Source organism: Corvus hawaiiensis, chromosome 9 (assembly GCF_020740725.1).
Source record: "Corvus hawaiiensis isolate bCorHaw1 chromosome 9, bCorHaw1.pri.cur, whole genome shotgun sequence".
Lineage (NCBI taxonomy): Eukaryota > Metazoa > Chordata > Aves > Passeriformes > Corvidae > Corvus > Corvus hawaiiensis.
This window is the reverse complement of record NC_063221.1, coordinates 24665683-24690700: the sequence shown is the minus strand read 5'-3', so window position 1 is coordinate 24690700 and position 25018 is coordinate 24665683. Positions and strand designations below refer to the sequence as shown.

Here is a 25018-nt window from a genome sequence, read left to right as displayed (position 1 = left end):
AGAGCATTTGCCTCCAATTCTATAAAATGGGGTTAATTGTGACAAACACCCAGGCAAGCCTGTGATCCTTCTGTGCCTGGGGATGCCCTGAATTTCCTCATGGTTGAGCTGGTGGTAAAAGCGTGGAGAGAGAGAAGATGTTGACCCCTTGGTAAGGGGAAGCTTGTCAGGAGGATGGAGGCCTTGGAGAAGATGCTGGGGACTGTCTGATGAGCTTCTTCCCTGCCAAAGCAGTGCTGACTTCTCTTGTGGGCAGCCTGGGAGCTGGGGAAGCAGAGGAGGAAGGCTGGGGGCACACACAAGAAGTCCCCCCCAATAATTTTATTGGAGGAAAGATGATGGCAAGGTGATGGCTAGGCTAGAAACCTTGCTAAGGGAGCAGAAAGAAGCAATAAGGGAAATGCTTAATTATTTACAGAATTTTGTAAAGATGTGTCAAGTCACTGAGCTGCTGCACTTAATGAGGTAGCAGCCATGAGCAGGCTCCTTTCAGCACTCCCTGAGAATGCTCCAGGCCTTTGTCTTGGATGCAAAGAAAAACACACATCAGCTGAAAGCTCTCCCCGAGGTACCTAATGAGGTGCCCCTTGTTAGCTGAGTCTCCAGAGCTGCCTCTGTGTGTGCTCCCAGCCTGTGCCATGCACAGTAAAATTGATGCATGGTGCTGCCAGCACAGGTCAGTCCCTAACTGGAAAGGGATGGGAGTGTGCAGAGTCAGACCCCGAGAAGGGATGAGGGAAGCAAGTCTGCATGGAAAGCAACAGCAGTCATTAAGAAGGGGGTTTCTTTGGTGGAGAAACACTCTGTGCTGGCTGGGCAGGGGCTGCAGGTCAGAACTGCAAAGGAGCACTCAGCAGAAGCTCAGATCCCCATTCCTCTCTCTGAGGAGGCAGGGAATGTTCAGTCCTCATCTTACCAGCAAGCCAGGGGAATGCTTTCATACCCCCTTTCCTCTTTCAGAGCAATTAATGATCAATTAAAGAGCACATATGAAAGATGAGGGGGGATCTTGTGTTCAGAGGAGACTATTTTACTCCTTTTACATTATCACAGAAACAGTCTTCCAGTGTCTTTCAATCAGTTGGGTTTATTAATTTTTCTTTCTCTTCCTTTAATCATGTTTGCAGCATCTCAGGCTTTTCAGAAAACAGCTGGCGAGTTCATCCGGTGTCCAAACATATTGCAGTATTTTTAGGGCAATCTCTCACTTGCTGGGTGTGAGAAATAGTTGCAATCCCACTCTGGCTTCATTAGGTCCTGCAAATCTTTCCCCAGCAGCTTGCTTTAGCACTAACCACGTCCCTCAGCCAAGCCAGTGCCAGCCAGGCTTTCTCTCCCAGATCCAGTTTCTTACTCTCAGCCTGAGCTGCTGGTTTTCTTATTGCACAGTTTGGTCTTCAAGATGTTGGATGCATGGACTACTTTTTTTCCAGTTTGATTAAAATGGTGGTGAATAATTCTAGGCACCACTTCTACTGTCCAAAAAAAAGATAAACAGCGACTCCTCACACAGACAGGTTAAGTTTCCTTACTCTCTTTTTCCACATGATTTAGTGTGAAAAAGTGTGAAACCCTTTATCTTCTGCAGACCTTAGAGAGTGCTCAGCTGGTGGCTGCCAGTCCCCTGGGCAGTGGGATGGGGTGGGATGTTCACAGTATCTTTGCAGTTGTGCTGTGTCTCTGGATGCTGCACAAACTCTGGGAAGCCTCCGCACCTCAGTTTCCTCCTGTGCCAGATGTGTGTATCACCATTCCCCTGTGCTCTTTGAGACAGAAATCCCTTACATCTGTGTGTATATGCAGCACCTGGCACATAAACACACATTGGGTCCCTGAGCTCTGTGGAAGGGCTGAAATGTCAGTGTTACAAAAAGCAGACTGAAAGGTGATGAGGGAAGGGATGTGTGGCTGTGACCACATCTGTGCTGCTGGAAAAGTGCTCCTGGTAAATCAACATCTGCTTTCAGCAGCACTTTATGGTTTCTCAGCTCCACACATCTTGCTAAAGAGTATGTCAGATTTAATCAGAAATTCACATTATCGTGGTAGTGATGATAGCCAAGCGTCCTTTATTTAATTCTGGTCTGAATCAGTCTGCTGGGTGAGGAGTTAGCAGGGTCTCACTGATGCTCAAGGCAGCTCTTCCCTGCCTGCACTGTCTGCATGTGGGATGGGAGAGGGAAATAGTGCAATTTCAGCAACTTACAAAATTAAAAAGCACTAAACAGTGTCTCCAGAAAGGTGTCTCTGTCTGGCTCCTGTCCTGCCCCATCAGTTATTCACTCAGCTGTAGCAGGCGAGCAGCACTTCCCCATATCTGCTGGCAGAGTTACAGGTTGGTGGTACTCATCCAGATCCCTCTTGCTCCAAACCCACAGGCACAACACCGCCTGGCATGTCCTTGGAATGGTGTCACAGGAGAGAGGTACATTTGCTAGCTCACTGCTTTATGGATCCCATCACTCTGTAAAGGTGTGGTGAAACAGGAGCCTCTGCTGTGTGCCTGCTGCTTAAAAGAAAAGGTGACTGCTCTTTGCAGGAGCTGGAACTTGTCTGACTTGGGGTACCTCACCTCTCTCTTCAGCTACTGTAGATAAACCTCTGCAAGAGTTATAGGATCACAGTGCTGCTTTCTGCTGAGGATCCAATTCCAAAGCCTGCTGAGTTAATCGTGTATGAGCTGCCATAGTTTTCATAGCACATAATTATCCTGGGATTTCTTTTACTGCTCTGGATCCTGCTCTTGCAGGATCCATTAGTGGCACGTCTACCACATGCAGCAGACCTCAAACCTGTGGGAAGCAGTTGCTCTCTACAGACCAGTGGGTGGTTATGGGGACTTGAGGGGGCTGTGACTCTCTGTGTCCACTACAGGCAAACACAGGACTTCTGGTCTGTGGTGTCTGAGGGCTGAATCCCTCCTGCCAGCAGGTACTTGGAGGGAGAGGAGAAGCTGCTCACTGTGTCCGCTGATGATGCTGGGAGGGCGATGTAGGAATGGAGAGGCAGAAAGATTAAGTGTATTAGGAGAGAGGCTTTGTGGCAGAGCTAATGAGTCGGAGTCAAGTGTTTTAAACAGATGCTTCCCCAGGCTCTGTGTAAAATAAAACTTGTGCAGGCACAAAGGTGCCAGGCAGGGTTTGATGTGATGACCTTATAACCACTTCACTGAAGGATGTGATTAATGACCTGTGCTCGGTCATGGTGTAACTCGATATCCCACACTGAGGTGGCAGACAGCTGCTCTCCACCAGAGGGTAAATATTCACAGGGCAGCGTCCTGCAGACCTTGTTCACAGCCTGCTGAAGTCACTGCAACCACTTCCATGAAGATCTGTGGGATCTGGATAAGCCACAGAAGAATCCAAACAGTTCTTTATGCTCTCTGCAGTTGAGGAGATAAGATACTCATCGAAAAGCTTTTCGGACCTTCACATAAGCGACCTTCCAATTCTGATCTTTAACTCTCACTTAATCCTTGCTTATTTTGCTGCTCTGAAGAGCTAAGGACTCACCTTAAGAAGTATTCTGTTATACTGTAGATCAAGCCATGGGAGACCTGAAAGTTTTTGCAAGCCACAAAAACTTCTAACAGATCACACCTGTGTCCAAGCTGTTAGATATTTTGAAGGGACATGGACTCTATCACCCTGACATTGCTTTTCTGCCTGTATTTCCAGGTCCTAATCATCCTTGTAGACTGTGTGCTGCCTTGTAAAGCCTCAGCCCCTGGGTGAAGATGGTTGGATGAGAACCAAAAGCATCAGCACCCTAAGCACTGACAGACTGATCAAGGGCATGTCTCCTCTTCAGACAGAAACACCATCTGTTCATGATATTGAATCTGACATCCCTCAAAGCTAGATTTTCCAGGAATCCAAACTGGCGACAGTAACATGATTTGTGGTGCTGGTAATTAGTATCTCTTGTGGTCTGGCATGCTACAAGTTGACCATCAGGTGGATGTAACAGGCACAAATTAAATTTCTTTCTGTTGGCTCACAAAACAGCATCAGATCTGTTCCAAAGGGGGTTTGGTCTCCACGTCCAGGGACAGGTTGAATGTGGAAAGCTGTAATCCCTCATTTTACCCATAGTATCTTTGCCTGCTTCCCCTGGGAAATAGATTCTGTTGGTCTAAATCACCATGTGGCTGCTTTTCCCCATGGGGATGAGAGAAATGAACATATTTGCACCTGAGGCACCTGAGAGCATGTTTGCAGTCAGGCTCTGATGTTGTCCATGGCTCAACAGGGCAGCAGTACCTTGCTCAAAGGGGTACTGGAGTGCCTGGATGGACAGGAAAACACTGTGGGCGGGACAATGGATCCCTGGGTGGATTTGGTTCCCAAGACTGAACTCATGTGGTCCACCATCTGCAGTCAGAGGGTGGCACAGCTGGCTGGCCTCTCCCTGTGTGTGGGGCTCAGCCCCAAGAATGGTTATTGTTTCCTCTCAGGTTCCATCATCTTTGTTTTCCTTCATTATCAAAATTCCACTGCTGGTTTGTGATGCCACCGGAGTCCCATCCTCAGGAATGTCCTCAAATTCACCTAAGGCATATTCTCAATAACAGAGCATAAATCCTCTTGGCAGGACAGTTCCTTCTTCACATGGTGCCTCCAGTTTGGGGCCTGACTCTGTTCCCATGTACATCAGTGGTTCTTGTGGTCACAACCAAAAGCAGATCAGATGTGTTGGTGTATTCTTCCTGCAGTAGAAGGGAAAAATAAGGAAAACTATTATAACATGTAACATCCAATGTATCATCTCTAACATATGAAGCACATTCTGATTTCAGTTTATGAGGAGCAAACAGTCCTTCAACTAAAATCTCTACCAGCACTTCTTTTAGGGAAGATGTAACACTGAAGTGTGTGATGAACGGCATTTGAAATGATGAAGTGGAGCTTGGGCTCACTGCGTGGTTTTGTCTCTTCCAGATCAACTGCACTTTGGTGTGATCTGGCTGGCAGAGAGAACCACGATGTGACAGAGGAGGATGAAGTGGGTGTTTGCCTCCTGGGTGAATAAAACCACAAAGTTCCAGGCCTTCTCTTCCAATGATGCTGCTTGCTAATTAGACTGTCAGTGGGAACCTTTGAAAATTACACAGAGTAGACATAATCCCCCCTGCAAAGTAATTAAAAATATTTGCCCCTCGCTGATAACTGACCCACTGATTTCCTCCTGTTTGAGAAAGCTTTATAAAAAATTACTGAGCTGTTTGTGTAACAGGACAGCCACTTGCACAGATGTTTCCTGTCCACTAACCTTTCAGTGTTGTGAGAAGATGTCATAGGAAGGAGAAACTTGTTTGAAATTCCAGAAGCCTGTTTAGTTTGTTTGGTTGGTTGGTTGGTTTTTTGTGTGATGGGGAAAAAGTTATCTCCAGATTATTTAAAAACCCATAACAAACCACAGAAGTGTTCCGGTAGACCTGCAGATCAGAGGCTAGAGGCAAAGCTTTAGTGATGCTGGATGTCAGGCTGGTGGTACCAGCTGAGATCCCCACCTGTCCAGGGCCCAAATCCCAAGCAGTGTGGCATGAAGACAACTCTTTACACCTTTCTTAGGCTGTCTTCCAGCACTGTTACTTGAACCCTGCTCTGAAGGGTTTGATGTACAGCATGAGAAGCTCTGGGCATGGGAGCATAAGTTGATGGAATCAGGGACAGCTGGCCCTGATGCTTTAGGTCACAAAGACAGTGCTGCTCATGGTGAGAGAGCTCCCAGGAGGAAAAAAGTAGGAATCATCCCTGCTGAGATGCACCGAGTACACTGGGGGTTGCGCTTGTCCTGAGGGAGACTGGGCATGAAGTGTGGCTGCCAGGTCTCTCTGATCAGAAAAGCCAGTTTGGGTCCATATTCACAAAAGACAAAAGTTTCATCCCTGAAATGAGAAAAGCCATATGGGACTGTGTTAAAAAATCTACCTTACCTATTATTCTGCCCGAACAGCTGTCAGTATCACAGATTAGGAGGACGGTGGCAAACCTAGAGCAGGCTCTCTTCCTCAGGTCATTCCCAGTGCTAACATTGTGTGCCTGGAGCTGCAGCTGGTCTTGTGTTTGATGGGTCCAGCTGTGTCTGCGTTTTGGGCCCGAGCACATTAATACTGGTGTTGTCACAGAAGAGTCTTGTGATTTTAATTACACAATGTACAGGGAGGTGTGTCCTTCATGGGTTTAAATCTTCTGCATAGTAATTTCACAGCTGCCTCTAGGAATGACAAATACTAATTTTTTTTGCCTCCTTTTTGATATTATAGACACATAAACATTGCAGAAATTGGCATTTGCCTCTTCTGAATTTCCAGAGACAGCACAGAACACAGAACCATGAGCCGGTGAGGATCCTGCCGTAGTGCAAACTTTCACACAGACATGGTGGCATTTAGAAGTTGGTTTGGAGAAACAGCAGGTTCAACCTGGCATTTCCTTCCCATAAGAAGCAATTAAACTGTAAACTCACAGAGAGGTGCCAGATCTGGAGACCTCAGGGAAATCTGCAGGGGGACGTTTCTGCCGTGACCTTTGTCTAATGATCTTATTAAAGGCCACAAACTCCCCGACACTCTGTGTCTCTGATGGGCATGGTCCAGCAGGCAGCAGCATGGGCTGTGCAGTGTGGTCCTGTTGTGCTGAGGGATTGAGGCTGCTGGCCTGCTGCTGCTCTCATGAATGCTGCTTATGTGCTTTCCCTCAAGTATTAGTCCCAACCAAAATCCTTTGAAACTTCTACAGAACATTCTCACTCTTCCCACCCTTTTTTAGTCCTTCTTGCATGGAGAAAAACCTCACATAGCCAGTGTGATATCTAAGGGCTTCATATTGTGGCAGTCACCATGCTGACCTGCTTCAGGGCAGGAGGAGGTGGCACTGAGACCCAGCCTTGGTGGGTGCAAGAGCGCCTGAGATAAATTTCTTGGGGCTGAAATCAGAGTCAGGAACTGACAGTGGGAAAAGACAAGCAGGCAATGTTGCCTCACATTCAGAAATTTCTGACTTCAGCTAATTTCTGGATTCAGCAGAAGCTGGGAACAAACAGTTTCTCCCAGAGGAATATTATTTGTAGTCAGCAAAGGGTTGGGATCTTTCCTCTAAAGAAGGCAGGGCTTCCCAGTTCCTGGCAAGTTTGAAGCTAGAAACCATCAGTCTGGCAGAACCCCCTTGGCAAATCATGAATGCTCATGAGCTATCAAAGCTCTGCAAGGAAATGAATCTGCTCTGATTTATACCAGTGGGAAATCTAGCCTTTAATTTTAGTTCTTGAATTAGCAGTTGTTTTAATCACATGAATGCAGTCTGCCAGTTGTCAGGGCCACATATGCGAAACACAGAATTACTGCTTCAGTGGAGCCCGAAATATGTAACGTTTCAGTAAAGCCTTTTTTTGGGGTTTATGGACCATTAAGGAGAAAGTGTAATGGAGAGTCATGTAACAGCCAAAGGGAAGCAGGAGCAGCCTTCTTCATCTTTTTTTGTGCAATTAGGGAACAACTGACAGGTCATTCAGTATTAATTGGCCCCCTTGGATGCTATTACACAATGTGAGAGCAATGGGCTCGAATCAATGACCCTGACAGTCTCTCCCTCTCTGACAGCCACTGTTCCTACATAAACATGCCTTATTGGACTGTTCCCGCTGGACTCTGGGGAGGTACACCAAGAATGAGTTCAGCCACTCTGGTTTTCTACCCAGCAACAATCAGCAAACACGAAACACCAATTCTGCCACATGTGGAACTGTCTCTCTCAGAGGTGCCAGGGGGAGATTTCCTCTACCAAATCTTCCATTGTGCACTCTCTCATCACTTTTCTGGTAGGGTTGAGTACACCGAGCCATTTTGAACTTCATGTTACAGGTCCAGGGAATCCCTAGAGGAGACGCTGCATCTTTGGAAAGGTCTGAAATGAGATTTCAGTTATTTCTTTCTAGAAGCCCAGGCAGTCAACACATCTGATCAGTGCTGCTGTTCTGATACCCTCCTGCCCTCTTGCTCAAGCCATGCAGTGTGCTGTTGGCATTGCTGAAGCTAAGGAGAAAACAGAGTTGTCTTCCTCAACAGAGACTGAACCCCTTTCTGCAAAGTTTGGTTTTGCCTGAATTTCTAGGATGACCTCAGAGGCGAAATGCGATATGGCGCAGTAGAGGATGCTGCTGTATTAAGAATCCTCAGGCTGAAGTGGTGCCTGGAGAATAGAGAGGAGTGTTCATTCCTCCTCAGTGATTTCTCTCCTTGACCTTTGTTTTTCACCGCCTCTGTTACCTTTCTCCTCTCTCTCTCTCTCTATCATGAAAGCAACAATCTGAAAGAGAGGGGAGCATGATTAATGTTCAATCAGCTCCAGCCTGGTTCATATGGGATTCTTCGGCAATAAATTGGAGAAGAGCCTCTGCTCAGCTGTCAGTGGCAGCAGCCAGGCTGGTTACAGCAGTGTGGGCATGGAGAGCAGACGAGGACATTTGAGTGTCAGCACCTCTCAAGCTCTGGAAGAATTATCTATACTTCATCCAGTGCACAGCTCGCAGTTTGCCGTGTTCCCTGTGGTCACCAACTCTGCAAACAGAGAGATTGGCCTCTTAATATGGGAGTTAAGATTTGGTTGTGCTTGCAACAGGGTCTAGCACGAGGCGTGGTTTTAGACCAAGCACCTCTAAGTGTACCATAGATCTGATTGCTGGTTTGAAATATTAGTTGTACATCTGGGGACGGGTTTTTTTTGTTTTTTCCAGCACCTCCCCACACCCTGGACGTTGCAGCTCTGGAGGTCCTGTCTCAGTAGCTCTCACAGCAAAGACTCTCTGCACGCATCCCTCCGGCATCCCCCCATCATCCAAAGGCACCACACACCGGTAGTATATATATATATATATATATATATATTTTTTTTTTTTTTTTTTTTTTTTTTTTTAATTCGTTACGTGCGTTTCAAACCTTTGAGAGATCCGTGCCTCGCAGCAGCATCGGCGAGCCTGCATCCTATTGCCTGGCATTTGGCCGTGTCTCCCTCTCTCCCCGCGGCCGCCGCGTTCCGTTCTCCGCCCCGGGGCCGCCGGAGCGCGGCTGGGGCTGACCCTCGGCGGAGATGCGCTCCCGGCTTTTTCCACTCCCTGGGGGAAAAAGGGGCTGTTCTGCTCCGGGCACCTCTGTCAGCTGAAGGGGGCGGGAGCTGTAGCCTTGAAGTAGAAAAGGAAGAAGGAAAAGCAGCGGGGAGAGGGTGAGCGGTGCCGGACAGCGGTGGGCGGTGGGCTGAGCCTCCTGGGCACCGCGGGCTCGGGGAGGAGGAGGAAGGAGAAGATGCTGCTGGGCAGGGATGTTGCGGCTGAGCACCCATCTGCCTAAGGAGAACAACATCGTCCTCCGAGGGGAAGGAAGAAAGTCGGGGGAAAGCGGCCGAGCTCGCACAGAGCCCGCTGAGCTCTCCCCGGGACTGCCCGCCTGACACCCCAGCAAAGTTTCCTGAGCTCGGTAACGAGAGGGGAGGAGAGATGTGAGATCCTTCTCCCCCCAGCGCACAGCTGGGCTTCCAGCCCCGGTTCTGCTGGGACTAGCCATGGCTTTGTCATCCCCGACTGAAGAGTGAAGGGGAGACCCGGGGCACCCGCTCCCTCCATCGCCTTCCCTGTCTCCACGCTCCAGCCCAGGTAAGTGTCCTCCCCTTCCAGACACCGAGGCTCTCTCTGGCCCTGCCAGAGAGTTTCCCAGCACTCTACCCAGGAAAAAAAGTCTTGTTCTTCTCCTGGTAGCTAAACGTTGTGTGCCTGTGCGTTTGTGAGGCTGCCTGTGTGTGGGGTGGTTGTAGCTGTCTGACTGCAATTTCTGTTTGCTGATCACTGTCATTATTGTTCTGTGCCATCACACTCCTGGAAAGGAGACTCATCTGGGGTCTGTCAAATATTTTGGTTGTGCTGCTGCAGTGAGATGGTGTGGAAGGATGACAGCTCAATTTCTCTCCACTACAACTAAGAGGGGAGCATGCTTAGCTGTACGTGCTGCTGCTGCTATGGCTTTAAATGATGCTCCTAAAATGCTGGCTGAATATGTCAGTATGCCCTTCAAGCTCTAGGAACTCTCACAGATATGGATGAAAGTCTCTCTTTGTCCCCCTGAGAGGATAGGAAGGGGTGGATATTCCCCTGGAAGGAATCATTAGAGCCTCTGGATTTCCATCACACCAGCTTGAGTGTGCAGCTTTTCTTTTTGCACAGCAGTGCTCACAGTAGTGCATTTCAAGCTGAAATACTGTTTGCAGAAGAAATCTACACTCTAACTGATAAGAAAAGAATCTGTTTCAGACAAAGAGCCCAAAGAGAACTTTTTCCACTCCTGATGGAACAGAAGTAACTCATTTTACATAGACTAATTTGTCTGAAAAGTTGGTCATTTTTTAAGCCATTGATTTTGCTGTAGTGGAAGGTAAAAGCTGCCAGATATCCTCAGGGAGGTCAGCAGTGGGAGCTGAACCCACATCAGCCTATTCTTGTGGCTGAGAAGGGGACGGAGAAGCATCAGCCTGTGCTTTAGGAGATGGCAGAAGAGCAAAGATGCTTCTGTTGTACATGGCAATCAGAATAAACACGGACTTTATGTTGTTGTGGGGCCTTATTAGGTAGAGGATAGTGTAAGGCATTCTGTGGCTTTGGTTTGTTTTTTCCTTTATCCTCCACTGCTCTGTTGGCTTTCTCATCCCTATGTCATCTGGTTTTCTAACAGGAATCCCTTGTGTGTAATCCCTGATGTTTTATATGGAGACCAAGACAAAAGCAACCAGTGATCTACTTTCTAAATGTTCCTGGTCCAAACACACTGTCTTCTGCATGCTGTTGGTCACCTTCTGGTGTGTGTGCAGATCATGTCCTAGCCCTGCAATCATGCTTGACTTCCAAGATCTTCTGCCCCCAAGCTGATGGGAGAGGTTCCAGGCAGGAATCTCCAGTGAGTCCATTGCTTTCTGCTGGGGAGGGTCCATTACCCCATGTAGGTGCTCCGAGCAAAGAGGAGGGGAAAGAAGTTTTGCCGTGGACATAGCATGGCCAGAACACTTATGGTGCAGCTATAGAGAGGGTGTGACAAGCCCCAGAATTGCTCACACAGTTTAGATGAGATTTCAGCCCTGACTCCTTTCTTCCCTTGACACTTGCCAGGAGAAGGCAGGGGCTGTTTCCTGAGCCTGGGCACAACCTGTCAGGTGTCTTAGGGGGGCCCAAGGAGTAGCCAATGCCTCCTCCAGTCAAGCTGCAGTGTGAGAGGTCTCAGCCTTTATGTGCCACATCCCTATTTCTCTACTGTAGATCTGGTTTCCCTCCTTCTGGGAAGGCACCAGGAATGCCTGGGAAGCTGATGGTGATTGTACCCAGTGTGAGCCCAGCTGGATTATTCTCCTGTGTCACTTATCCTTCTAGAGTGGAGCTGTGGTTCTCTTTTACCTGCTGGGGTGAGCTGTCCTTGGATGAGCCGCCCTGATTTATCATTGCCAATGGTGCCTGAACAAGCCCTCTTGTCCTACTCCTCCCCTCACAGCCTGGGGAGGTCCAGTGAGGATTTTGCCCAAGCTTCAGCCCCTGTGCTCAGGGATCTGTAATGATGAACAAAAATTACCAGGCAGAGAAAATGAGCTACAAGGGACCATTCTGGGTGCTATTGCTGCAGCCTTGAAAGCAGCCAGAAACGAGCAGGGTCTCTTTGGAGTGGCTACAGGTGCCCCCTGACAGATGGGATGGGCAACAGGTTGAAGTTGCTCTTGAAAGTCTCAGTAGCAGCTTGACCTCTGGTGATGCCTTGCCCAAGAGCAGAAGCAGCTGGCTTGTTTTGTGTCCTGCTGGAGCCCAGCTGCCTGGCTCTTCCAGGAGGGAGAATTCGTTCAGACTGGAAGCAGGTGAGTGCTGAGAAGCCAGGAGGAACAAAGCTGATGGAGTGAATCTGTGATGTTTTTTAACCACAAGAAGCCACACAGTGCCCTGTGAGCACTTTGCAGTGGGAGAATGTGGGGCAAACCAAGGGAAAGAGCCACACTGGGGTGTCTGCAGCCTCTGTGTGCCAGAGGTTCAGACTGGCATCTGCAGGATCTGGTCTGCAGTTTGTGCATCTGTATCTTTAACCAGAAGCTATCTTGCTGCTGGTCCAGGGCTGGTGAAGGAGACAGAATCAGGGCTCCAGCTCACACTAGCATGCCAGGGTTCCCAGGCAGAACAAAAGGACACTGCTAGGGAAACATGCACATGTGTTAGCCTGGCTAATGGAGAAAATGCCCTTTCTCTCTCACACACTCTCAGTATCCTGAAAAATCTTTGCCTGCTGAGAGACCCCTCCCCAGTCAGGCATCCCCAGACGAGGAAGCATTTAATCCTTTTGAAGCACCTGTCCCTGTCAGCTCCAGCTGATGTCTCACTGAATAGGAACTCCATTGAAAGTTGACTGCTGCATGCATTCAGGTCTAAATAAAAGCCCAAGCCAAGGAAATGAGATATGACACCCGATAGAGCAGCAGAGAGCTTTGCCTCAGCTGGAGGTGCCAGAAAATTTTATAACCTGGGAAAAAAGTTGAAAATGCCCGGCTGATCGCACTGGCATGTTTCAGTGTGATGGGTGATGGCTTATTATTTGTTGGTTTGTGGAGATTTTTTTTAATTTAGTAGCTACAGAGTGTTGATAGCACAACAGAGATTCTTGGCTCTTGCCATAGAAACTGAGCGGTATCAGTTTTTCACTGACAACACTTTTGAAAGGGATTTGACAGGAGAGGAGAGAAGAAGCTAGGGAGCTAGGCGGGGAGCAAGGAAGAGCAGACTGCTGTTGTTTGCAATCAGGCTGGGAAGAGAAATGCTCTCCTGCCTGTAAAATCAAAGACATCACCAGCAAACTGCTGACAAATTGGCTGCTGGCAATTTGACTTCCCAGCAAGTACGGCAAACACAAAGCCAGCTCCCATCACATCCAATAATCTCCTTCATGGAGAAGCTGCTACTGTCAGTCAGGGCTAAGTGTTACTGCCTTGGGTCCTAGACAGATCCCCACACAGGCTCTTTTTCAACTTCAGCACCTCAGTTTCCATGGGCCTCCATCCTGGAGGTGATACTGCTTGTAGAGGTTTGAACCTTGTAGAAGTTTGGGTTTGTGGTTGCTGAGGCAAACAAGGTTCCCAGTCCCCTTTCTGTGGGGTCTCCTGTGATCACACTGAAGATGGTGAGATGCATGGTAGAAAACGTGGTCTAGCTGACAAAACACTCACATTTGCTCCATTTTATTAGAGACTTGTGTGACTGACAGGGTGTCATTCTGCATCTGTTGATGGCATTTGTGTCACCGAACATCCACATGTTATCTGCTCGAGTCATCTCCAAGACTGCCTCTCTAGTCAGCTCAGCCCTCTAGTATGGACATCTTTTGGGGATGTTCTGGGTCATCTTCTGTGACCTTTTATTCTCCACTGGTTGGAAAGGCAACCTGGATGACTCGTTTCAATTGCTGGACAACTGAGACATGGAACAAAGAGTCCCCCTTTCTGCCACAATTGTGGACCATTACCCATTCAAAAATATATCGACCTCATATTGCAGTGAGGGATGTTCAGGGCTGTGCTGGATTCTGTTGTCATTTTGGGCAGGTGTTGTGTGGGTGGTGACAAACACTGTGAGACCAGCTGCAGCACAGGCTCTGGCCATCGCATGCTTGGATTCATTTGGGCATCATCCACATGGATAGCAAAGGACATGGAGCACACTGGGCTCCATGCTCCAGCCTGAGGGTGACCACATGTGACCACTACAGTCAAGGAGAGCTCAGCCTTGAAAGCAGGCTTGGATTGGTGCTTAGTTGCTGGCACCAGCAAACCTGGAGAAGATGCTGGTCACCAGGAATGGTGGGGAAAAGGTGCTTTGGTTCAGTGCTCTAACAACCGATTCTTCATTCTTCTCCAGGATCTCAAGGTAACAGGAGACTGGAACTGACCTTCTCAACACAGCATTCACCCTGTGAGGACTGAAGTGACCTCCAAGACCCTTCCCAGCATGTTCAGTGAAAAGAGCAGTGGCTCTTTGTCCCAAAAACCCACCCAGAAAAAGACCCGACCCCAGGGCCTCCCCTCCCCTGCTCTCTGCTGCGCCTGTGGACTCTGCATCATGCTAGCAGGGATCAACATCACTTTAGTGGGAGCATTTGCCTTTGGGACCTTCCTCCCTGTGAACAACCCTCCCATCATCATCGGACCCATCTTGTTGGTGGTGGCCTTCACGTTCTTCGGTGCCTGCTGCATCTGCAGCCGGAGGCCCCCAGCCCATGGGGCCCGGAAATCCAAGCCAGGTTCTAACATTGGCCTCATCAAACCTGGCAACACAGCCTTTGAAATTGAAACCAGCGAGCACACGGTGCAGGACACCACTGCTGTCCAGCTGAGCCCCACCAATTCCCCCATCTCCTCCAAAAAGTCCACACCGGTTCATGAGAACACCAAGACCTGCAAACTCTTCACCATGGAAGGCAATGGGCCAGTGGCCAAATACACCACAGGAGGAGAGGCCATACAGCTCAACCTGCCCAGGGACCTGGCCACATCCTAAACCTGGGCAAAGCTTTTGTCAGCAGCCAGCCAAACCTTGCAATGGGTGAGCTGGAAAGGTACCATCAGTCAGAGGTGTGGGGAAGGTGCTTGTGAAAAGCCAGCAGACAGTCGGGTCTCTCTGAGCTACTTTAAGGGAGATGGATGCAACAGCAGAAAAAAAAATAAAATCCAGGTTTTTGCTGAAAAATGCTCATTATACAGTTTTAAAAGGAAAACTGATAATGATGCTGCTGTGAAAAGATGACTCTCAGTTCCTGGAAATACGCTGCCATTTCTGGGGAGCAGATAGAAAGAGGGGAATGAATTAATTTGTCTGACACAATGTGGAAATGTGACAGTTGGAAGGAGAGGCTACATGGGACTGACAAATGACAGCTTTTTCTTCTCAGAAGTGAAGCAATTCTTGGACATAAAAGAAGCAGGAATGCAGTAAATTACAGCTTGCTGCCACTCAGTCACAAGAAGATTTCACCATTTTTAGTGCCAGACCTTTTGGCAGTAGGGACAAAGCAATGTGTTTGCTACTGAAAAGGCAGTATGAAACCATCTCCCCTCTGTTGAAAATTCTTGTCTCATCCTGCCCTCATTTGGGTGATTTTACTGCCCATTCTAAGAGAAGGAACCACAAGGATCACAATTAGCACTGGTATTTTCCTCTCGTGGTAATGAGTTTGAGCTGCAGCTGTGCTACTCCTCACAGTATATTTCTTGGAAGATCAGTCAGGCTGAACCCTTGGGGATAAGCTCCTGGGGTAACCAGAGACTAAGAGGAGCCAGCAAATTAAATTTTTGGGCCATGATTATGTATTGAGTACCAGGCAACTTCCTTCCCATGTTTTTGTGGAAGGTTGGCGTGGGACACACATCGGGGCAGGGCATAGATAACTGTATGGGCTTCAGAATAGCTGTGCTGGAAGGTGGTGACTGTACCTCCTTGCCTGAAGGGACTGTGAGATCCATCACCCAGGAGTGGATCCTTGCTGCAGGAAATGGGCTGCTCAGTGTGCTCATGGGCTTGCAAAGCAGTGGGATGAGTTTACAGAAGAGAATTTATCAAAAGCTGTTCCAAGCAAAGACATCCCCTCCGCCCCAGAAAGACCCTAATCTGATGGAATAGTGCTGCAAAGGATTTGTGTTCTTCTCTGGGTTACTCTGGCTGGGAACACAGTGCTGTACTGATGGGCTTTGCCTCTGACTCCTGTTCACGTGTGGGATGTGGGACCAGTGTGGGGAAGGACAGCACTGCTAGACAGGACCTGTGTGTGAGGAGGCAGCAGCAGGAGAGTGGCTATCAAGTAGGAATGGCTGCACAGGTCCTCTGTTCATGGAAACTCTGTATTTGAAACTAAGTTTTTGGAACTTTGAATGACAAGGAAGTCGTCTGGACCATACTCCACTGACTCCACTACAATGGCCCAGCTAGCCCAGAATCCAGTTTCTGACAAGGCTGAGAGCGAGGTCTGGAGTAGAACATAAAGACAGGGGAAAACCAGGATGTTGCCTGCCCAAAGTGCTTTCCCAGCTTCCAATGTGCTATTGCTTAGGAACTTCCTGAGCTGGAAGTGGTGCCTGTATGTAGTAGCCCTGAATGGATTTCTTCTCCATGAAATAATCCATTTGCACCTTGACTGTCTGTCAATCCTCATCATTTGTGATCCTGCAGCAGAGAGCTGCACACTTTGGCTTATTTTCATCCTGCATTCTACTACCTCCCTTTGATGCCCCAAATTTCCCAGGTTAGAAGGGTCAGCAAAAAGTCCATGCCCTCACCACCACTCAGGTTTCCTGAGATGTGTTTTCCATGCCACGTTCCCTTCAGTCATCTCCCTCTTACAGTACTTTACATCTCTTGTAGCCACAGGGAGGTATTCAGCCCAGCATCAGCTGCTTGCTTGGCTGAGGACGACACAGCCCAGAGGCTTTAGCCATCAGAAATGTGTGTGGAGAGAGGTGGGAGGGCTGAAGGGGAAATGCTGAGGGAGAGAGAGGGGTTGTGGCATGGCCAAGGCTCCCCTGTGCCACCAGCTACCTCTGTGAGGCCGGGCTGTGAGACCCACATGGATGCTGTGCCATGGACCACATGTGGTCATGAGGGAGCTGGAGAGAAAAGCCACAGTGCTGTACAGGTCATGCAGGAGGTGTCCTGGTTGCTCTGGGGAGCCACTGGGCAGCTGATGGTCCCTGCATGAGCCCAGGTAGGATGACAGGTAGTCAGCCTGACTTGAAATAATTCCTTGACGAAAGGTTAACCAAACACTCAGTCTTAATGTGAGTCCCTGAGTGCTCCAGCTGTTTGCTGCCTTCGACAGCTCCTTCTCCACCAAGGAATTATATCTGTGGTTTTAGCAGGGCTGGTCTATCCTGATTAGGAGGAGAAGGAGAAGAAGCGGGTTTGGGAGAAGGATGTTTGTGTGGGCTTGGGTAGATGTGAGCTCAAGTTCCCATGTGAATATGGTTACTGCAGGACTTCTCTTGGAGCACTTGGAGCCAAAAAATTAGTAAAATCAAGTTATAACCATACAACTCCTTTCTTTGTTCGCTGAAGCCTTGAAAGCCAAGTCTGGAGAGCATCCTGAAATCCCTCCTTACCACAGCTGCCCTGTGAAGTGCTACCAGAGATGGATAACACAGTGGCTGACCAAGAGATGACAACCAGCAGAGCTGGTACCTGGGCAGGCAGAGGGGTAGGACCAGTGAGATGCTGATCCCCTGGTGTGGTGGGCCTGCCCACCAAGCTGTGACCCCAGCTGCCTGCCTGCCCAGCAAGGTGGCCATGAGGACGTCTGCTGCCTTCCTGCTCTTGCCTTTTTCTGTCTTTTGTAATTTCCATGTCTGTCTGTTCACCCCCATGAGCAGCTGTGACTGATGTTGTGAATCTCGTGCCTCCTTGTGTAGTGGGAGATAGAGAGAGTCCCTTGTTCTCCATGTCAGCATTTCTGGTGTGAGTATTTTTTTAAAAAATTGCTATTCTTGTGTGTGCAATGTGGAATTTGGAAAAGACAGACACATTAAAATAATTGCACTCAGAAAGCATTTGTCCTGCCTGCTTTTTCACTCTAACAACTGCCTTCTCCCTTATCCCCAGACTGCGTGTGCCCCAATCCTGCCTGTGTTCATTTTGCTTCGTGCTCCTCAGTCTCCTGCTTGACTTCCCAGACAGTGCAAGGAGCTGCAAGGAAAAAGTGTCCCTAAGAACTCACGTTGCCTCTTGAGTGCCACTTTTCCTTGAAGTCCTGGTTGCCTAAACACTACTCCCACAGCAGACTCCCACTATCGTTGCTTTGACTAACACAGGAATAACCAAATTCTGCCCTTTTTTTGTCTGCATGTGTGTGTTTAACCCCCAGCTGGGTACCTGCACAGGCCAGATGTGAACTGTGGGCCTCTGGGTTCTCAGGGACACAGGAGGAGCAGGGCTGTGGGTTGGGGTGGGTGAGGACTTGTGGGCTGTTCTGATTCAGTGTCTCTGGTGATGGAGGACTGGACTGGATTATTTCAGCTGATCCTCCCCAGTCCTGGGTAGAGATGCTATTTAGTTTGTGGGGCAGGGAAGGGCTGGGAGCTGTATCTGTGTGTGCCTGTGCGTGTGTCCAGGATCGGTGCTGTCACCTTTCCGTGCTCGTTCTGGGCTTAGCCCAGCATGGTCTCTTGGAGATGAGTCAAGGAGGGATAGCACAGTGAGAATAAAGAGGATTTGAGAGCCTTGCAAATTCACCTCGTCAAAGGGCTTCTCTCCCATGTGCAGCCAAGTGATTTGAGATGAGAGGAAATCTCTCCATTCCAGGCAGCCTGGCTGGTTAAAGACCTGAGAAATGAGCTGGCTAAGAATGCTCCACTGACAATGTGTGTAAAATGAAAACCTTTTCCCTTCAGAAAGGATTTTTTTTGGCCATTAGGAAAAGGTCCCTGGAAAGGTTTTTCTTTTTTAAAAGAGGGACCAGAGAGAAAAGCGCAGAGGAGGGTTTGCTGAGCATCCACTGCCATCCTCCTGGACCTGCAGCCTGTAGCATTCCTGCCACAGCAGCTGCTCTACACTAACCTGAGCTTCTCTTTCCATCTGGAAGAATAAACCAGAAACATTATATGAAATGTAATTAGCTTTTTCTAATTTCTAGCCCAAATTTATCTGTGGCTGGTTTATTTCCTTTTATCCTTGTACCAACAATGGCTTTTAACCAAGATACCTTTTTACCTCCTGGAAATTTTTATCCCTGAAACATTTTAGGTTTGCTGAAGATCTCCTAGAGCTTTCCTTTCATTAGGCTGAGCTGGCTGACTCCTTCCATCCTTCCCTCCTGTGAAGTGCTCACCTTTGCCCAGGAGCCCTTACTTCTCTCTGGCTTATTCCTCAGATTTTGGCTCAGGAGCTCCATGAATGCTCCTGAACAGCCATTCTTTTGCAGAACTCACAAGTCCACAGCAAAGTACAAACCTTCCAGGTCTGTCTTGTGTGAGAAATGGGGCATTTTTCCTTGGATAAGTCCTGGAAGAGAAAAAAAATCCATGAAAAAGCAAAAATATCCATGAAAATGTGAAATTTCCATTTGCAGAGTCTCTCTGTTAAAAAAAAACTAAAAAGAGCTTTTATGTCATTAGTCTCCATTGAGCCCGTGGCAAATGTGCTCAATTTAAAGGTTGAAAGGCTGGTTTGCTCCAACTGTCAGATGCTGTCAGCTCAGCTGAGCTTTCAGCAGCCTTGGGAGAGACCCTCAGACACTGCCAGCACCCCCACCATGTGCTCTAGGAGTGGTTTGAGCATTTCTTTAAAACTCCTGGATTTCAGACTGATGAGCCCAAGGAGCTCCTTGTTTGGGGTGGCCTCAGAGTGACACCCTGCCACATGTCCCCAGAGCGATGTGAAGCCACAGCAGATGTCCATCCTGTCCAGCAGCACAGCCCTCTGAATGCATCAGGGATGTGCAGCATCTCCCCAGGGTTGTCTTACACAGTTTGCTCTCACACACTTCCTAAGGAAGGTCGGAGCTTGACTCCTTTAATTTTAAAATGAATTTAAGGTCTTGGAGACTGACTCCATGCAGTGGTGGCCACTCTAGAGGCTTCTGCTGTCCCAGCTGCCCCTACTGCTGACCCAGGGGGCTCCAGCAAGGAGGGGACCACTGCTCACCCAGTGAACCCCCAGGCTGTAGAAGGCAGCTGGGCTATCAGGGCTGGTCAGCAACGATTTCTCCACACAGGCTCCTTCCCACAGCTCTGTTCCATCTCATTTACAAAGCCTGTGCAGAGGAGATGTCGCTGTTTCCATCAGCAGATCTCCTGCTACTCATCATCGCTCTCAGCCTGTCTCTGCCACACCTGCACATGCTGACATGGCTTTGGATTCTCAGAGCACAGACAGTGTCGGGCCTGGGAGGACAGATGAGGTTTTTCAAGGCATCCATGCTCACAGAGTCCCCAGGAGTATTTCCAGGGAGCCCAAAGTCATCTGGAAATCTTGATTTCTTGAAATTGGCCTGTCCTGAGAACACACTGGTTCTCATGATGCTTTTGCCAGGAAATAAACTTCCCAGGTTCCAGATGAAATTTCCGATCCAAACACTTGAGAGTTGCTCCATTACTCAATCCTCCAGGCACCCCTAAAAAAAGATCTTGCTGAACTTTCTCTCCACATCAGGACCAAACTTCCAAGGCAGCTTTGGGACTACAGTTCCTTATCAGACCCCCTGTTTGCAATCAAATCCAAAAAGCCAAATTTCTCTGCAACAGTGCTTTTAATGAGCCATGCCTCTGAAGATGTGTGTACCCTCCCCAAACTATCACAGTAGGTCTCTCCTGCTGAAATCTTCGCTGGAGTTTCTCACATCCATCTGCTGTGACAGTGAATACAGCTTCATACACAGTTCCCTGGACTAATGCCAGATGGATATTTGATGAAGTTACAAAGCCAGACAGAAAAATGATTTCTTCTGCTGGCACATAGGCAGAAAAGATGCTTCTTTTGGAGACAAATCCCTCTCTGATGTTATCTCGGCATGAGAAATCAGTATGATCTATGGTTCATCTTTTTATCTCCAGCTGAGCCAGGCAAACATGATGCTGTCATTAAGAGCTGATCCTCCTTCTCCCATGGCAAGCAGCTGATGCTTTATCCCGTTTGCTGTCTCCAGGTCTCTGCACCCTCCATTTGGAGGCAGATTTTACATGTGGGAAGGACGTGCTGCTGGCAAACCCAGGGGATCTGGCTCCTGCAGCTCACTTAGGGGTGGGCACATCGCTGCTGCCTGCACCCCAAGGCTGCTTGTGTACATCAGTAGCCAGGTTTGCTTTCTGGGAACCTTTCACAGGGCCATGGAGAAAAACAACATTTATCTGGCAACTACACCTGCAGCTGGCAGAGCTGTTTGCTCCAGAGAGGTAAACCCAGGCAGCAGAGCATGGAAAGCTCCCCAAGGCTTTCAAATGGCTTTTCTTTTTTATCCTTTGTCTGAAACACCAACCTGCCCCAAAACTTTTGCTGTATTCTTGCTGGATAAATGGATTTTCATGGCCATAAATCTCTGGAAATTTCTCTGAATGTGGTCTGACAGCACAGAGATGACCTGCAGTCCCCTCCATGCCCCTGCTGTTTTGCTCTGTGGTTGCAAGTCCCTGCTCTGGGTAAAGAGAAAGACAACGTGCAAGAAAGGAAAATGAGACACAGAGCTGAAAAGGGGGAACTCAGCTTTTCCCAGGGAAAGAATAAAACCACAACTCTCAACATCTGTAACATCCCGGGGCAAGGATTTCCGTGCCTTGATCCTGTGTTGTGTGGCGATCCACCTGCTCGTGCTGGCTTTCTTTGAAGGAGAGGGAGGAAACAGCATCTCTGTTCCTGATTAAACCTGAAAATGCACCTTGTGGCTGGGCCAGATTCAGACACTCAATAAATGCATGTAGATTCCCTTGTTCAGGGCAGCAGTCTCTGAGGGTGAGAAACAGAGGTGGGTTTTCTCTGCAGGGAACTGAGGGATGAACTGGCTGAACGATCCTGTTGGATGTTGTTTTCCTGACTTGATGCATTTGTCTGGCACAACACTGAATTTCCCAGCAGCTCTGGGCTACATATATTTTCATAGAGCCTCATTAAATACATATCTTCAGTTCTGAAAATCACGTTTGTTATAAATAAGAGCTGTCTGCTGGGAGAATTAATTCCTCTGACTTAAGTCACCTCCCTGGAAGTGATGCTGTTGTCTTCAATTTCATGGCTCGGATGATTACACTTTTCCAACACCCAAGAATAACGAGATTAGGGAATTTGTGGCAATGAAGGCAAAGAGGAGGAACTGGCTAAGAAAAAAGGAAAAGAAATTGAATTTTCCTGTTAAAAGAAAAGGAAATGCCCATTTCACCGAAACAGTTCTGCTTTTGGGAATAACAGTTGGAGAAACTCCTTTTAAACCAAAATCTCTTATTGAATCTATCAGGTTTGTTGCCACGTTCAAAAAGCTTTGTGATCATGGCAGTTACCATCCACCCATTGGCGAGGCTGTGGGCAACCTTCTGTCCCTGTGAAACAGGGAGGAAAATCCAGGAGAGTGCTCTCCCTGAGGATTTAGCAAGCTAACAGTGAGCCTGTGGGCTTCTGGCAGGGCATGGTTGGTGGAGGGGCATGTAAGGGTGGTAAGGAGCTGCAGGACCACACTTAAACCGAAGATACCAAAGTTTGCTGATTGGGAACAAAGGTATTTGTTTAGAGTGACTTTTTACACAAGCAGAGAGTGATAGGATGGGTAGAGGTGGTTTTAAAACCTCTTTTAAAACTAAAAGAGGAGAGATTTATATATTAGGAAGAAATTCCTTACTCAGAAGGCAGTGAGGCACTGGAACAGGTTGCTCAGAGAAGCTGAGGATGCCCCATCCCTGGAAGTGCTCGAGGCAAATTTGGATGGGGCCTTGAGCAATCTGGTCTAGTGGGTGGCATCCCTGCCCAGGACAGCAGGGTTGGATCTGGATGATGTTTAATGTCCCTTCCAGCCCAATAGATCCTATGATTCTATTCTGAAATGGGGATGATCACTGCCTGAGCACATATGACACACATGGGCACCCCACGCTCCCCCTGCCAAAACTCAAAGGAGCAGCCAGCTGACGTCCCTCTGTGACGCCAGGGATGGGAAGAAAACACCCCCCTGGGAGGGACAACTGCTAAAGGGAAAGGCTCTTCTTTGGTGACACTGGGAACACTTTATCAGGACTAACACTGGCAACATCATTAGGTTTAATGTTTCTGTTATTTTGCTGTCAATTCTCCTAATGGCGCTCCAGCAGCATGGAGTTGAGTGAGTCATAGAAGTAATTATTAACTAGGCTATGGCACTGAAAAGGCATTCAAAGTTCAATTCAGCACCAGCCCCAGTCGATGTGCAGGGTGCACGTTCATTAATGAGCAGGTGCTAAGTGCGTTTGCTGAGGAGAGAAAAGGAGAGAGCCCATTCCATATGAAATATTTTGCCTCATTATTCTCCACAGGGAAAAAGGTAGCAGCAGGTGGAGGCAGTGAATAGGAGTAAGGGTGTACATCTTGATCCTCACATTTTTAAGGGCATTTGAAAGACAGGCACTCTGGGTTTTAGTGCATTAGTGCTCAGAGTGATGTAGGGAGCCAGAGGTGTTGGGATTTGTAGGTACAAAGCACAGCAGGAAGCTGTGCCACCAAAACCTGGGAGTCTGAGTGGAAATAAACAGGCAAGGGGGATGCTTTGGAGGTAGGGAACTGGATGTACCAGGAAATGAAGTGATGTGACTAAGGTCACATAAGGATTTGGTGGCAGAGGAGAAAACGCTGCTTAGAGTCAGTGCATCTTGTGACTCACCCACCAGACTTCCCTTTTCCCTAGATGTGATTTGTGCAGGAGCACACAGCCACCCTTCCAGACTGAATGTAGCTGGGGTCACAGAAGTACATCAACTCTCTCCCAGTCATCTGTACTTCCTCTGCCCAAGGCTCAGTACCTGCAGGCAAATGGCAGAGCAAAAAGTTCACATCAACAGTGCCACAGTCCAGCCTGGGGGGGTGGGTTTGTGTGAGACTTTTTTATTCTGTTGTTTTCCAAGTTACGGGGAAAAGGTTTTGTTTCAGTTTGGGGAGCAGGAGTGATGAAACACATTTCTGAAGGCAGGAAGGTGATATTTGCTGAGATGAGCAGCACCCGCCTGGAACAGCAATTACAGACCCTGCAGATGTGTCATGGGTCTGGGCAGGGGGGAGGATGCAAGGTACATGCATTTCATGAGCATGGATCTGTGTGAATAAAACTGAAGAGTCACTCAGAGGAGGTGATGGGCTGTCTAGAGTGAGAACAGCGGTGATCTGTCTTCTTTCATGATGTGTGAAGCAGGGCGATGGTGATGGGAAAGGAACTTATTTGTATCAAGCCACAAGCAAATGCCTGATGGCCTTGAGTCCATCCCCATGACCACAGGGGTGAGGTGACCAGCTCGTGTGTCTCATGGGAACAGAGCTGCAGCAGACAGCGCATGGCTAGGGCTGGACAGCCTTCCCCAGGGCTTTGGGGATGCTGTACATTCCACCATGGGGCTCTTGCACATCCCCTGGCACCCAGGGAGGACCTAAGAACCTTCCTGCTCCTCCCAGCCCAGGACTGATGTCTGTCTGCCCCTGCATGGCAGCAGTTCAGCCTGTGACTTTGTGTTTGAGGTGTCACCAACACAGGTGGGCTCAAGGTGATTCCAGTTCACGTTCACAGATGTCTGATGCTGTCTCTGGTGCTGTCATGGGCCGAGAGAGCCTTGGGGGAAGGGGATTCACCAAAAGGAAGGACTGAAGGGTTGAACTGGCTTTTCTGGTTTTCATATGAGTGAGCCAAAAAAATACCTCAAGTTCATTTGACTCTCACAGTTTCTTCATTATCTTCTAACCTTGCCTTTCCCCTCTGTGTCCAATATCCTAGAACAATGATACTCTTGCAGAAGAAATGTAGTGAAAACCAAGGACTCTCACCAAATATGTAAGTGTCAAGGAGTCAACATATTCTAATGCAACCTGCTTTGGTGATGATTTCTACACAAGCTCTGAGCAAGATTTCACATTTCAGCTTCATGGTTTATTGGAACTGCTGTGATAACTCTGCTTCTAAATGAAGGCAAGCCTGTGTGGGCTCCTCAGATTGTTTCCATTCAGACTGATGCCTCCAGCTGCCCCCAAAAGCTGAGTTCCACTGCAGCAAAAAGAGCTTTATAGCCTTGGCTCTAATTAACTCCCTACAGCAAGAGACACTTTGGCTGTAACGCGCCAGTGGCTTTCAGATATGCCATTTATCAGCTCCCTAAATGCAATCAGAGCCCGTTTGATCCAACTAGGCAGCAGCAGTACAGGACAGCACCATCCAGCCTGTGTGCAGCAGCACTCAGGACAAGGAAATGCAATGCTGGAAGACTGCAACGTCCCCATCTGGGCTACAGTGTCATCATCCTTCCATGTGATCCCATCAATC

General features: G+C 48.4%; 1 protein-coding gene and 1 long non-coding RNA gene across 2 annotated transcripts; one reads left to right on the top strand and one right to left on the bottom strand.

Annotated features, from left to right (window-relative positions):
- Positions 1-1067: 1067 nt before the first annotated feature.
- LOC125330356 lies at positions 1068-9080 on the bottom strand. The gene is made up of 2 exons (XR_007205473.1): positions 8942-9080; positions 1068-4711 (listed from the first exon to the last, which is right to left on the bottom strand). It is a non-coding gene; the product is annotated as an uncharacterized LOC125330356 (long non-coding RNA).
- Positions 9081-9214: 134 nt separating this feature from the next.
- On the top strand, positions 9215-17594 carry TMEM275 (transmembrane protein 275). Its single transcript, XM_048313393.1, has 2 exons — positions 9215-9651; positions 13924-17594. Exon 2 carries the CDS (start codon positions 14014-14016, stop codon positions 14560-14562), a length of 549 nt encoding a protein of 182 aa, XP_048169350.1. The 5' UTR covers positions 9215-9651; positions 13924-14013; the 3' UTR covers positions 14563-17594.
- Positions 17595-25018: the final 7424 nt, after the last annotated feature.